At 34.2% G+C, this 15,567-nt stretch overlaps 1 protein-coding gene and 2 non-coding genes across 6 annotated transcripts; 2 read left to right on the top strand and 1 right to left on the bottom strand.

Moving 5' to 3' along the window:
* Window positions 1-910: 910 nt before the first annotated feature.
* Window positions 911-15,353, top strand: abts-4 (Anion exchange protein; the record flags this gene model as incomplete). Of its 4 annotated transcripts, NM_001029655.6 has the most annotated exons (20): window positions 911-1,001; window positions 1,049-1,153; window positions 2,171-2,629; window positions 2,675-2,792; window positions 2,838-2,982; window positions 3,395-3,508; window positions 5,136-5,197; window positions 7,975-8,093; window positions 8,385-8,508; window positions 8,559-8,659; window positions 8,702-8,850; window positions 9,317-9,511; window positions 9,558-9,630; window positions 9,673-9,794; window positions 9,842-9,934; window positions 10,465-10,813; window positions 10,947-11,170; window positions 13,630-13,711; window positions 14,175-14,269; window positions 14,926-15,353. In NM_001029655.6, 20 exons carry the CDS (start codon window positions 953-955, stop codon window positions 15,016-15,018), a joined length of 2,871 nt encoding a protein of 956 aa, NP_001024826.2. The 4 variants fall into 4 exon arrangements, with proteins under 4 accessions (NP_001024826.2, NP_001123169.1, NP_001380003.1 ...); NM_001129697.5 differs by lacking the exon at window positions 13,630-13,711 and having other exon boundaries at window positions 10,947-11,192; window positions 14,926-15,291; NM_001392793.1 differs by lacking the exons at window positions 13,630-13,711; window positions 14,926-15,353 and having other exon boundaries at window positions 953-1,001; window positions 14,175-14,225.
* Window positions 11,478-11,498, top strand: 21ur-10165. The gene has a single exon (NR_071356.1).
* On the bottom strand, window positions 14,390-14,451 carry R03E9.8. The gene has a single exon (NR_071355.1). It is a non-coding gene; the product is annotated as an Unclassified non-coding RNA R03E9.8 (non-coding RNA).
* Window positions 15,354-15,567: the final 214 nt, after the last annotated feature.

Genomic DNA, 15,567 nt, shown 5'->3' with positions numbered 1-15,567 from the left:
CTAGGGCCAACTTATATCTGCGGGCCAAGGTTACCGCGAATTCAGTCTGTTGTGATCAAACGTCACTGCGCGTGTTTTTCTAGATCTTTAAAGAGTGCGTAAATTATGTGTGAGATATGATAACAGTTAAATTGTTTCTCTCATTCTCAAAATATTTGGGAATAGTGTTTAACAGTATTTTTGCTTGTACCCAAGTGAGTCAACATACACATTCATATTCAATTTACAGCTTTGATTTAAGGAAAATGAGTCATTTCCCAAAATGTGTGCATTCTAAAAACCTATTCCTCAATGTTTATACAAATAGCAATCATAACTGACAGCAAAAAAAAGAAGCCTGCGTGATGTAAAATGATATTCCCCCGAACGAAATACTCTGTTCTGAAGCCCATAAATCAAACACATTTGTTGCTTGGAGACTCATAAATTAATTTCCAACTAGAACACTATGTAAAGTTGCCATTTTTCTATACATCCTTTTGTTTCATATTTTATTTCTTCCTTTTTTTTATTGTTAAAGTAGTTGATTGATGAGCAAAAGTGAAAATAAGTAAACAAATTTCACAAGCAGAACTTCTCCAGTTTGAATAAACGATAAATAATCAGCTGCACTTGTCTTTGACATGGTGAGAAAATGAAAAATGATAAAAAACTGCAACTTCGCCAATGTCTTTCACGTCTGCTCTCTGATTATCTTTTCATTTTTTGCTCTCTGCTGAAAACTCCGAAGATCGCGAGTTAATTCTACTTCCAAAGAATTTGGTGATAAGAACTTTTGAAAACGTTTCCGCTTTTTTTCTACTCAAATTATGGTTGTCTATATTTCAACACTCTTACTTACTCTTACTTGTAAACTTTTATAAACTTTCTCTTTATTTTAATTTAAAGGTTGCAAGTCTGTTTTTTTCAGTTAGTTTATTTGCATCTGCATCCGAAATTAATTTCGAAAACAATGTCGAACGGTTCACCTGGTCGGCATTCCAACAAAGCATTCTCTATTGGTTCGTTGTCTGAAATGTGATTGGATATATTTTTTGTTATGTTTTAGGAAGCGATGATGGAGAAAATGAGAATGTCTTTGTTGAGGAAACATCGACACCTCCGAAGACGCCGCTTGGAACGCTTCTCACCAACTGCACCGAGCAATCTCCCTGTAAGTTGTGATTTGGAAATGTGACGTAGATCACTAGGTCAATTATTCGACGGGACACGTCAACCCAGTAGAACTCTCTGATAAGAAAAGTGATTGCATAGACGGAGAGACGATGTATTTTTTGGTGTGACAGGGATGATGAACAAACAAAACTAGCTAGAGGGAGCTTGAATTTGAAATTTTATATATCATGGATCAATAGTTTTCAATTTATATTGAACTTGAGTAGAAAGATTGTAGCAAATTTATAATGTTAAAAATAGCCTCAATATAAAAATTCAAAAATGAAAACCTAAAAAACACTCAATTCATAAGTTTAATTTATGAATTGTGTTAAAACTATTAAAATAAACCTCGGATTTGGTCATAATTTTTTTCCATTTTACAAGAAATTTTATCAGCAAAATTTCATGAAAAAATATAATTCTAATGGAAAGATTTTCTTAAATTAATATTATAGGATCATAGTGGAATGTTTCAAAAAGTTCTAATTTTTTTTGTTCAAAATCAAAAAATATTCACTTTTGAAAATTTAATTGGTTTTTTTCCAACCATCTAATACATTTGTGAAGTATGTGTTTAAAGATGGAGTACGGCCCATATTGAACCTATTTCTGCTAAAAATGACTAACTATCATGACACAACTTTGCAAGATTTTTAAAGAAAATGACACAAAGCCATTTCAGCACCATGTAAGTAGGGTGTAATAATTTTCCACTGGCCGTCTTCCACCTGTAGTTAGTTAGGATAGGATATTTGATCACGTGGGAATCTTTAGAGTATTTAGACAAAATCTCCAATAAAAGTATTCTACATAGAAAGGTTTATAAGAGGCCTGAGAAATTTTTTTAAGATCTTCAAGTTACATGAAATAGTGTTACTATGTCTATAACGTGTTAAAAATATATCGCCATGGAGAATTTTTTATTTTCAACACCAAAAATACATGATGAATTTAAGAATAACTCAAAAAACATTATGAACAGATAATCGATCAAATTAAAATTGATATTCAGTGATTCTTCCGATGCCTACCAGGCCAAGGCTTGAAGATTCACCTGTCGCCGAACACGATCATCATATTGTTGTTGACGTTTTCACTGTGAACAATGACGACGGAACCTGGAAACAAGCATCGCGATTTGCTCGTTACGAAGAGGATTGTGAAGGTTTTGACAATCATCTTGGAAGACCTCATGTTCCGTGTATTCCAATGGGAACATATGATGCTCTTAAGATGGTGACGGCAAAAAGTATTCTCTTCCCGAAAGTCCAATATGAAAGTTTGGACGAATTTGTTAATTTTCTCGAAACGAAAATTGTTGATCCCGACGTTCCGAAGCTTGGCGAGAAAATTGCCAAGCTAATCAATGACCGAATTGCTGAAATTGAAAAAATGAGACCATTGCATCAACGGAATAGCTCATCGACCCAATCCCTGGACGCATCAAACCCACAAACAATCTCTACTGTTGGTTAGTACAAAAGCTGTCAATACTCACAAACATAGATCGTTCCAGGCATCTTTCCCCGATCCCTGCTGTCTGCACCCAACAATCTCGGCAGCTTGGCCCATCACCCAATGAGAAGGCTTCCAACATCTCATTCGGGATTGCGATTCGGGAGTTCTTTCCTTCCGTGCGTGTTAAATTTGTTAGACTTTAATATGGTTTCTTGTTTCAGTCAACAACCAGTCGTATCGCAATTGGAGCCGGTAATCTGGGACGAGGACAACGAAATCAGTATGTTGGTGGCTGGAGAGATCCCACATGTTAATGTTTGCCGGTTCATTGCGATTCGTTTTGTTGAGACAACGGCAATGGAAAAAGTTAGTGAAGTTTTTCTAAAAGACGGTTAAAAATTTGGATATTATGTAGGGTCACATAAAAATGTATTTTCATATAATCTGGAAGATTTTAAAGCTGATAGAGGCCGCAAAATTAGGAGGGATTTTGTCAAATTTTACTATAAATAGTCCAAAGTAATCGAATATCAGTATTAAAAAAAAACATTTTTAGATTTTTCAGAAGTTTCAAAAGCAATGTTGGTAAAGTGCCAAATTTTCCTAAAATGTTGACTCTTTAAGAGATTGTCATTTTTGAGAACATAAAAAATTTTCTAATGTTTTCTTTTAAACTTTCGTATGATACTTGGTAATTTTAGCAACGTATGAGTGGTTTCGAAAAATATCATCACTGATTGGGTTTGCTTTGTGAAACTACTCAGACTTCAACTTTCAGATTTTCCCAAATATGACAAACGTTCGACATCTCTTCTTCTTGATTGGTCCAGCACTCGAGAACGTAACGTACCTCGATTTGGGTCGAGCGTTGGCGTCCGTTGTTTCAAATCCGGTTTGTTTTTCACTTGTTATGTATTGAACATGACCATAGTGCAAAAAGTGGCAAGTTCGGGTAGTGTGTCTATTGGCATTCGTTTCAAATCCGATGACGATTTAGATGTAGGGCAGAGGTTAACTGCAAAAAGTGACAAAAACCAAACCATCACATTTAAAATATTGAGTGAAATATGAAATTCTGCCCGAGTTGTTATACTCTTGTTTGAACCAAAAAAAAAATCCAATTCAGTTTTTATGCGATTTTCACTGTGTGAACATTCTAGAGTAGTTTTAGCCAAAACACCTGAATCACTTACATCTGCAAATGTTTTGTTGTTTTGATAATATGATTATCATCCTCTACTTAATCAATGAGGTGATCAATCTTCTGATGAATGAAAACAGTCATTTAGTATAATCATAACTAACAATCTTGTGGCTTCTAACCTTCTGTCTACACTCCATTCTAATAGAAAGAGTCTATAGAACAATTTTTTGTTCTTTCTCAATTCTTTTCAAAGACACAGACGAAAAAAAGACGATCTTTAAAGGTTGCAAGAAAGGGAAGTGCCTCCACCCCTCCTGTTATTCTTTTGTAAGATACCGCGAAATCTTGATAAGAAACACTAATGGGTCATCGAAGACCCAGGATTGTTTTTGCGCAAGCAAACATCATTCAAAAGGGCTATCACCTATGATTCTTGGTTTTTCTACGCCGGGAAATTATTCAAAAATTGTCTTAGTCCGTTTCTAAATCAATTCGAATGTTCCTTTTCTAGCTCATTTTAGTTTTTTTTTCACTCTTTTGGTTCTCTTAATTAAACGAACCGCATTTTTTCATTTGTTTCGTGACTCTTAATGAGAAATTCGAATAGTGAATTCGAAAGTCAAAATTGATTTTTTCTATAAACATTTTATTCCATTTTCACAATTTCCTAGTTGAAAGTGAAGTAGCACATTTTTTCACTGCTATAAAAAATCAACGTGACCCCCCCTTAAGGTTGAATTTTACAATTCGAAAAATGTGCTGAGGTGGTTTAAAGTTTCAGCCTATTCTCAAGTTTTGCCAACTTTTACGCAGTGAGTTGTTTTTTAATTTAGTTTGCATATTTTTGTAATCAATTCCGTTTTGGACAAAAAGTTTATCATTCTATGAAAGCAATACGCGGAATAAACAAGCAAAAAATTAAAAAAAAAAAAAAATGAAAATAAGTTTTCAGTCATTGCAAACCAGAAATATTTGCTTGCAAATTGCAGATTTTAGTCAAATCTGGAATTTTTTTTGTTCAATCTTGAACCGCCATAAACAATGTTTGAGAAATATTCTGAGTCTTACTATTAAATTTGACTGTTATGAACTTTTTTGATTCTTAAAACGTATTTTTAAATAACTTTTCTACTCCATTTCTAGACTGATAGAATTACGATACTCTCTGAATAATGTTGAAGACTTTGAATGTACTATTTTGGAATTTAAAGGTTCTAGGTATCGAAACTAATTTTTTGATTATCAAAAAACTTTTGAAGTTATAATTCACCTATTCTTTGACTGGTTTCACAATTAACATGCCAGAACTTTCATCGCAAGTTCTAGTAAACAATTATTAGACTTTGTATTTTTATTATTCCCTAATAATTTTCAGCCCGCCACAACCACCTTCGATCAGTTAAAATCTCCAGATTCCATCACCAAGGCAATCGAGAGGTAAGCGATATTCTTTATAATACACGTTATTGTCAGTTGGAAGATTTCTAGAATTATCACCACTTATCCATCATTTTAGTCGTCATTGTTTTTTTGTAGTGTCCTCTTATCCCACGTGAATTGTTAACAACAGACCCAAATTCTTTGACAAGCCACTAGATTGTTCCTTTTTCTTAACGATTCTGATCTTTTTTCTGTTAGAAGCAGTGAGTTTTGATCAAGAATCTTCTTCTTTCAATGGAAGGTTTGTTTCCTTCTGATCAGTGTTCAAATCTCAATCAAAGGCAACCTTTAAAAATCATTTTCTGTTCCAAAAGATCACTCTCGATGACGTCACGGCTAGTATTAATGACCGCTTCTCATCAAATCAAGAACAAATTTGCTTCCAAATAGTGTCAATGACAGTGGTTTAGAGGCAAAAAAGGCAAATGAGAAATATATCAATAGTGGACACACAGAAACTTGTCGAACACCCACTTCTCCTAATAGAATCACTATCAATTTGACATTTTTCTGATCGTTACCCTAGATAGCTCTTACCGTAAGACTAGACTTCAAAATGGGACAAAGGAAAACATTGCTGTTTGACTATTGTTCGTTAAGAAAAAATTGTGTGAGAGCGTTCACTTCATCTCTATTTAAAAAATGCAAATGTTGATTTCTCATTGTCAATTTCTTTTGCAAATTTTCATAAGAAAAGCAGGAAATTGAAAATTTTTTCATTGGGTTATCATTTTTCACAGAAAAAAAAACAACAACAAACAAATAGTTTTAAAATTTATGTGTTCCTCAATTTTTAAAAGTTTTTCAAATAATTATTAGTTTCCCCTGGCAATTACATGCTCAACGCGTTCAAGTTTTGAGTATTACCTCAGATAACAAAAATTACTTGATAGGATTTAATATTTTGTAATATTTTGTAATTTTGTAATTTTGTAATTGCTTTTTGTTTGATAGAAGTGAATAGTGCTAGTTGGCTCAATATTTCTGTAAGTTCAAGATTAAACTTTTTTGAGTAAAACATTTTGAATCTCAGAGGTTGAGTGTCGTAAATTCGGATACGGACAAAAAAATGTTTTAAAATAATTTTTATACTTTAAATAAATGCCAGTTTTGTTATTAAACGTCGTAGGTGCTAAAACCTGCAACGATGCCCAAAGTTCCCTAAGACCCCCCCCCCCCCCCCCCCCATCTTACCAAAACTTTGACTGAAAGCTTTGAAACATCTCAAACATTTTGGAATGTTTTGTTATGATATTCTGTCACCTTCACAACTTTCGAAACCACACATATTCATTTCTTCTCGATATTGTTTCTCTGATATCATTCAAAATTCCGAGGCTATACTTTAAAAGTCAAAGTTTGCGGAGGAAATACTGTTTGAGAGAATACCGTGACTTTTTGATTTTCCCGAAAATTGGAAATGATATCAAGAATATTTTGAAAAAAAAAAATTTTATCTAGCAAGTTGAAATTTGACCGAACCGAAACCCCCAGAATCTATGATCGTAGGGTTGCGTATATATATAAGATCACTATGGAACTGTAGATTTGTATTTCTTTAAAAATTAACCCCTCAACATTTTTCTGCAGCGGAACTACGGTAAATGCGTATTATTTTAAGTCTCAAGATTTTAAATTCCAATACTTTCTCCATTGGTCTTGCCCCCAGTGCTCAGAGCTTATTTTTCAAATATTTATGAAAGTAATAAAACTGTTTCAAAATTTTCCAAACCGATAACTTAAACATATATTAGAGTTAGAACAAACTATTAACATTTAAACAACCGGTTCATATGAAAACAAGAGTTAAACACTTTAAATATGTATTTTCTATCTTTCCAGTAATCCAGTAAACTCTTCACAAAAAACTCCCAATTTTGTTGGATGTTATGTGTTCATAAACTAGTTTGTCCAAGCACAACATCAAGAAATTGGTATTTTCCGAAAATTCTGAATCACGACATTTTCACCTGTATCAATTTGTACGTGTCAAAAATCTGGCTTTGTTTTGAACACATTTTTGAAAAACATGAAAAAAAAATATTTGGATCAATCTAACTTTTTTGCCGTTCTAGGTGTCCCCCTATTACTGTTTTTAGTTTTGTAGTAAGACATTTTCAAAAGCTCGACAAATGATAAATTGATCAATAAAAACCTGTAAAAACATCTAACTTTTTTGAAATCTTCAAATTATCTGATTTAACTGTAAGAAAACCATTAAAAAAGTTGATCAGGAAGGAAAAAAATTAATTCGATTTGTTTTTTACATAAAATCAGTTTCCAAGTCTTATTCTTAACTTTTCACATTTCAATGCAGTTTTTTTAATACAATTCTCTATTTAGAAATATATATTTGTTAGATAATTTTTTGAAAATTATTTGACTTTTTTTCAAAGTTTTCAAATTTCGGGAAAAGTATATATAAAAGGTAGAATACCGTCAATAGGGAAGTTGTTTAAAACACCCTCGATTTAAAGTGAAATATTTCAAAACATTTTTGATTTTTTTCAAATTTACAGTCCAAAAGTAGTTACAAAAAAATTTTTTTAAATCTAAAAGTGCTTGTAATTTATTACGATATGTAATCCTAATACACGTACAAGTTTTTTGATTTACATTTTATTATAAAAATCCTGTCCTGCAAAGCACATCACATAAATTTACTGTATTGTATGGGAACTTCATTTCGTCTCAGACGTCTTTTTCTCCGATTTCACTAAAAAAAATCGCATACATTCTTCTCCATCACAGTTGTTTTCAATTTCAATTTTCAGATTTCTCGCCGGTACCGTTGTAATTGCCCCGGGACGGATTGACAACAAAAATTTGGTTCGAAGCGATCTTATTCGGAAGCTCGTAAACATGCAAGGCGAGAAGACTGAAACCAAAATCGGTGAGTTTTCGTGTTTTTCCTAGTGGTGTCTACAAAAGCAATATTCTGCCATACGTCGAACGATGAATTGATCGGATTTGGTTGGATGACTACTAAAATTGTCTCCTCTTACGCTTGACATGTCTAAGTGTCATAGGTGACATTGAAATTTATCCGAATTGATCGAAAAGGTTATATTCCTCCCAGTTCAGTCTTATTATTATTCGAATGAGTTCACAAACAGGTAAAATGAGTTATACCATAAATTTGAAAAAATAACAATCAATTTCAACTAATTTTCTTATTTTACAGTTCACCCAAAGGACGTCGACGTTGAACGAAATGCTACAAAGAAAGCTGAAGAAGCAGAAGATAAACCTTTCCGCTTGTTTTCCGGAGTCACATCAGATCTTCGAAATCGAGCCAAACATTATTTGTAAGAAAATAATCCTTATTGTTCACACTAAACCCTCTAAAAATTTTCAGCTCAGACTACAGGGATGGTTTTAATATTTCAATTTTCACAGTTGTTTTCTATATGTTTTGCGTAACTGTAGTACCAACATTAACGTTTGGAGCTATCATGGGTTTGTAAATTAAGGTTTTTAAAAAGTAAAATTATGTTTCAGGAGCTGGTACATCGGGCTTGTTGGCAGTAAAAGAATGTCTTGTGAGTCAGGCACTGTCAGGACTCATTTGGTCCGTATTATCCTGCCAACCGTTACTGGTTATGTCTCCCACCGGTCCTTTTCTTGTTTTTGAAAAAGCTTTGTTCAAGGTAGGATTTATTCTTTATAATTTTCGAAACAAAGTTCCTAATTAAAAAATTATTATTATGGAATTGGAAAAAACTAGACACTTGTGACGTAAAAACTAACCTTTGATAATTTTTGTCGATATCATATGTACCGGAATGTCATAAATACTCCAAACCGAAATGCAGTCTTATTCCAATTTTTGATGATCTAACACTGTATTTGCTGGTATTCAACTGTCTTAAATTTGCAATAACTTTTCTGTTTCAGGGGCAGGTTTTTTGATCCGATTTCTGAAGTAGATCATTTTTACTATTAAAATTAAAATTTTAAAGTTTCATGATTGTTTTCCAAGATATGTTATTCAGAATTTATCGATACATTTTTTGCTTATTCAGCTTTCAACTTAATAAAGCAACCCAAATATTCAAGCTGTATACAACTTTTTTATAAATTCCAATACTTTTCGTCTCTATACGAATGTTTCAGTTCACCGATCAAAATGACATGGATTTTCTGGAAGTGCGATTTTACACTGGTATTTTTCTTTTCTTCATTTCCATCGTCGGGGCTGCAACAAACTGTGCTCACTTGATTCATTATGTCACGATTTACACGGAAGACATTTTCTGCGCTCTCATCTCTTTGATTTTCTTCTCAGAAGTTGTTGAATTTATCCACCTCGTAAGTTTGAGTATAAACGAAATTAAGTTAGCAAATAGTTTTTTAGCAAGAAGAGCACAACAGTATTGAGAATCTGAAATACTACATTGAGAACGCCGCAAACTGCACTGTTACTGAAGGTTTATCAATTAACGGGATTTTTTAAATACTGTAGTTTTCAGTCAAAGACTGTGCATTGAGTCGTCCCAACACCTTCTTGCTTCAATTGATTATGGTGGTTGTTTCAATTGCCATTTTTCATTACTTGAGACAAGTCAGCAGAAGCACATTCTTCGGAAGAACTGTAAGAAGAATTTTAATAATCGCGTTTCAAAATGCAATTCATTTCAGTTCCGAAACCTTTGCAAAAATTTCGGAGGAATATTTGCCGTGATTGCCGTCAGCATTGCCTACCGCATTCTTTTCCAAAATGTCGGCGTCGCGGTAAGAAATTAATTTTTAAAAAATCATTCTTTAAAAATCATTGAATTAATTTGAAACCTTCTACATTTTGGTGAATGTTTTTGTCAAGAAACACAAGAAATTATTTTCTTCACTAAAGTATTTCGTACACATATTAGTAATTTACTAGCCCTTTCGCCATTTTTGATTTTTTTTGAATATAAACTCCCACTTTATATCACAAGTATTAGTGACCGTAATCCGCTGAACCCTTGGAGTTTTTTTGAGTATTTCTTGATAAAAAATTTTCCACCAGGGCTGTACGTTAACTACAATTTTCAATTGTGAAAATTGTCAAAAATTCTACAACTTTTTTGGCTACCGGTAATTATTGTTTTATTGCGGAATAGTCACCTTTTAATTTAGAGTGTGATATTTGCGCCTTGCAGACAGCCTGAATTTTTTTCAGGCAAAATTGACTAGTTGAGAAAGTTGAGTTGCCGGTTCCCAAACAGTCCTGATTATATTCACTTAGTTTATAAGAAATTCTAAAGCGATATTTTAATTTTCAGGTGGTCGATATACCGGTCGCGGTGGGACAATCCCGACCTTTCGACGGAATATTTGTTATCCCGTCTGCCCCTCCTACTGCTAGTACACTTACAATTGCTTTAATTTCTTCTATACTGCTTTTTGTTTTGATTTTTGTTGAAACTGAAATCCCCGAACAGATGGCATTGCGAGAGGGTAGAAAACTGAAAAAAGGAGGTGGCCTTCATTGGGACTTGATTGTTGTTGGATTTTGCACACTGGTTAGTTCTGTTCTTGGTCTTCCGTGGATGTGCCCTGCCGCTGTTCAATCTCTGGCTCATATCACTTCTTTGACTGAATACAAGAAATCTGCACCAGGAGTCCCGTCTAGTGAGTTTTTTCATATATCTTTTTTTTAACTTGTGACACTTGAAAATAGATTAAAATTCAAATTCCTAAGTACTTAAGTTTATAACTAATAGTGAGTTAAAACAACGTTACCGATGAAAATGTATTATTTCAGGAATCTCCCATGTCATTGAACAACGCGTTTCCGGAATGGTCACCTACCTCTTGCTTGGCACATTTGCCATTCTTGGACATTTTCTTGCAATTCCTGCTGCCACAATTTTCGGTGTATTCTTCTATCTTGGAGTTCGTAACTTGGAGGGAAGTAAGATGATCCTTCGTCTCAAGTTGTGCTTCCTACCCAGCAAATACCGTGGATCGCACAAATTCCTTGAAATTGTGAGTTCTCTAAAAATTTGCAGTTTGATTTTCAATCTTCACTGATCTGATCTCTATTGACTGTATCCTTTGCAACAATGAGTTTGTAACTCGTTGGTGTTTGCTTTGAACTTTGAGGGTAAAAAACGATGAAGTAGTGTTTCGAAACTGGTATGCACGTCATAAGCTTTAAAGAATCAGTGTAGGAATGAGGCGTGTAGTGTCTGCAAAAAAAAACAGAGAAAAAATATTCAATGAATTCATAAAAATATTTTGTTTTTACAGTTTTTGAATGTAATCAAATTAAATGCAAGTTTGATTCTTCCATTAGAGACAAAAACACTTTAGGTTTGAAAATTTTATAATTAGTTTGCTCTGTAAAAAAACCAGTAATTATATTACCAAGACATTCTAAAAATAAATTTTTAACTCATTTGTTTATTTAAGTTGAACTTGGTATGAATTTTAATTTTTTGAGCTTGGAAATGTGTTGAAATTATTCATAAATGAGTTAATACACAAGTTCTAAGTAATGCTGTAAAAAATGTTTCAAATTTATTGAGCCAATTTTTGAATTAAAGGCGGATATCGCCTGTAGAGAGATGTATTAAAATCATTCCTATAGTGCTAATATACTGAAAAATTAAAATATTATAGTTAATATTATTCAAAATTCTTCCAAATTGTTTATTGGCAGCCAAAAATGGCAGTTACTTATTTTTGCAGACCAACACATTTTTCTACAACTTATGTGTTGGTTATTTTATTTAGGCATATAAGTGCATTTAATATTCAGCTGGAAATTTTTCTATTTTCCTTTTTTTTTAATATTTTGAAAATTAATCAAAATTTTGATTGAAAATGTTTTTAATTACGATTCAATTTTTTCATTCAAGGTATAAGTTCTGTTCAAGCTCCATTCAGAGTACTGTAGCGCTGCGTGACATTTTTGCTAGTATTTCCCAGTTGACATGCAACCACGCGACCGATTGTTTGATGAAATGCTGCTGCTATTTCTGCGGAGAAGGGTTGCCCCCTTTTTCCTTTTTCTCCTTGTCTCGTTTCGTCAGCAACCAAAACTGTAGAGGGGCGCAAAATGTCTGCGATCTCTGAAAATACAATGCTTTTTTCTTCAAAAATTCTCCCCCATTTCGTCACACACACTTTTTGCTGATCATTCTCTGTTGTATGTTTGTGTGCGGACGGACGCACCCACACGTGGGTCTATGTTTTCTCATGTGCGTTTCACATGCTTGCCTCCATTGCCTCGAGGAGCAAATAGCATTGAAAAATGAACGTAAATATAAAAGTGTTGATGTTTTGATCAAGTGTACAGTTGAATTTCAGTATAGATAATCTAGAATACAACTCCACTATTCGAATGTAATTTGCTACGATTCGGTAGACGTTTAGAGTAAATATATAGTTACTTTTGAAATGTGTGCTCTTTCTCACTACATACGTCAAAGAAATCTGAGAAGTTGGGATATTCTCCTCGGTTTTTTGTTTCTCGTAAAAATTTTGATGGAAGACGTGCCAAACTGTAGATCAAGGAAAGTTTTCTTTTGTCTTATCTGACGAAATGGGGTGATCTGATGACATGCAGCACTGATCTGTCCAGTATAATGATAGTTGTTCCAGTTCACGTGGCGCTGATTAGTTTGATCTTATGGTAGTTACTGTGATACTTGATCACTTCAGGTAATACCATTGAGGCAGACTTTTTTCATCACAAAAATATGACGAAATGACCTTTGGTTGTTTTTCGTCATGTGAAAAGCATCCTCTTTTAAAGAAAATACTAGAAGTAGGGGTGTTATCTAAACGTGTTCTTTGTCCCATTCTTTCATTTCCTTTTCCTGTTCTATTCCGCCACCTTTTAGCAAAAAAGGAATCATCGGACAAAGTTGTTGTTAGTAGACGATTTTGGTGACACGATGACACGACCGTACATCGGACCGTGGCGAGAAACAGGCACGTGCAAAAGCAAGAGAACAGTAGACAAAGATGACGGTTATCATATTGTGTAGTCGGGTAGAATGGGTTTCCTCGGATCTTTTTGCATCATTGTTTTGTGGAGTCACGTTGTCGCTTTGTGGCGGGCTGGTTGACGATTTTTTTTTGCCCGACGGGCACGTTTACTGCTTCATTGACAACTGGAGACAATTCGCTGATCAATCGTGGCTGACCACTCACGCGGGGGAAGAGAGAGGACAAAGTAAAACTGAAAAAAGTGATTTCCGTTTTACAAAATCACATGCACCGTGTTATCACAAAATCACATGCACCGTGTTAGCTGCTACAGAAGAGACACAGATAGATACTGTTATGCTAAAGTTCAACTTGTTTATTGTAGATCCCCAAGTGCCAAAACAGATCAAAAACCCTACGAATCACATGAATTATAGCACAAGAATCATATGAAAAGCATGGGCTCTTAAATTCTAACAAAATATGATATTCAAAAACAATTTTTCCAGGCACCGTTCTATACTATCCAAATCTACACTGTCATCCAATACCTGATCGCTGGTGCAATGTTTGCGGCTAAATCTAGTAAAAGTAAGAAATATTTGTGATTTTCGTAACTTTAAAATGTTTAGCTTTAAAGCTGGATTAGTGCCGCCAGTGGCTAAATTCTTGCCAACCACTCTCATGTTGCCTAAATGACCAAATACTGTAGTAAAAACGAAAAATTTTTACTTACAGTAAAAAAGTGTTAATTACTTAGTTTTTGCCCCTTTTTGGAATTCGTAAATCAAAAAAAATTACTTCCGAATTTTATGTTTTACTTATGCTTCAAATATTTTCACCAGACACTGTATCCAGACACCTTATAGTTTTCTCAAATAGTAGATAAAACTCAGTAATTCCCACTTTTTGACTGTCAATACAAAATTTTCGAACAAATTTTGAAAAGGTTTACTATAATATTTGATTTCTTTGGCACTACATGAATGGGTTTAAACAATTTTCCCACTGGCGCTACTCCACCTCAAAACATCTAAAATGAGACATTTTTCAGTTGGTGGCCTTCTCTTCCCACTCTTTATTGTATCCAACGCCATATTTGTGAAACATGGACTCAGTGTTATTTTCGACAAGGAACTTCTAGAAGCGGTAAGACATTTATCTTAAAAACCCCCTATTTATTTTTTTGTTGCTCCACTGCTCCCCCGCGTTTCCGTGCAAACCGTGTGTCCGTGAAAAACCGCGTGCGCGGTGTTTGTGACCCCCTTCCTATATTTATCGAAGTGTTGACTTTGTGTCGACCAAAAACGCCGCTCCGTCTGTGAGTCACTGTAACTAAAGCAAAAGCGAGGGAGGTGGTGGTGACGAGTGGAAAATAATTGGGACACTCCAAGTGTGTGACTCATGTGTGACAGACGATTGGCGTGAAGTTGATTGCAACAAGAAAACCGTGTACATGACGCCCTTTCAAAAATTGTCGCGTGTATGTATATGAATGCCATAACAAGAAAACAACAATTGTGACAGTCTTTGGTAGTTTAGACACTCATGATGTTATCAATGATATCAGTTGGAAAATGAGAAAATGAAATGATGGTACACAAAGTGATTGTGTGTTTTGGTTGTTTTGATATGCCGAACAAACATAGAAACGAGCTGTGGAAAGGGATCTAGACAGGGTCAGACATTTGTTTGATGAAAAGTCCAACTCGCAAAAAAAGCAACTTTTATATATCAGAATTAAATAATCATAGAATTAATACAACATGTGATTGATGAAAAATTACAATTTTTGTGCATTTCAGCTTGATAGCGAAGATCACGACAATGATGATGCCGACAGGGACAATGAAGAAAACCCCGAAGATTTCTATCAGAATACTCGCATCCCGGTATAATTTCTCTACAAATTTCGTGTCTACTTCTCCCCAATCTTTATCAAATACTGGTGATTTTAATATATTTGTACTACCCCACTCATTTCCTCATACAATCAAATCATGTCAAATCTCATAATGGTGTTCTTCTTCTCTCATTCTCAGACTCCCCCTCCCCCAAAAAAATTGCTACAATGGTTACATATGCATGTTTGTTATCATTATTGGTCCTTTATAAAATGCTGATCCCTGCCTTACTTCTCCAACATGTTTCCAAAGAAGCTTTTACTTGCTCTATTGAGCGTTGCTAGTAGTTTTTAGAATCGATGTATCTCTTAATAAAAGTATTTTCTCATTCCTGGAGTTAGTTTCAAAACGTTTGATCACGAAAATGCCGCTGGCACATGCAAAGAATGTCTAGCTCATAAATCACTGTGATCATTTTAAACATGCCGGTAGTGAGGTCAGATTTCAAAATCTTGGGGAAGACATGCATCTTTTTGGTGTTTTTACTAGCAGAGAGAGGCCGATACAACAACACCGTCGATGTCTTCGTTGGCTGGTATTGGG

The sequence above is a fragment of the Caenorhabditis elegans genome, chromosome X (genome assembly GCF_000002985.6).
Source record: "Caenorhabditis elegans chromosome X".
Taxonomy (NCBI): Eukaryota; Metazoa; Nematoda; class Chromadorea; order Rhabditida; family Rhabditidae; genus Caenorhabditis; species Caenorhabditis elegans.
This window is presented reverse-complemented; position numbering and strand designations above follow the sequence as displayed.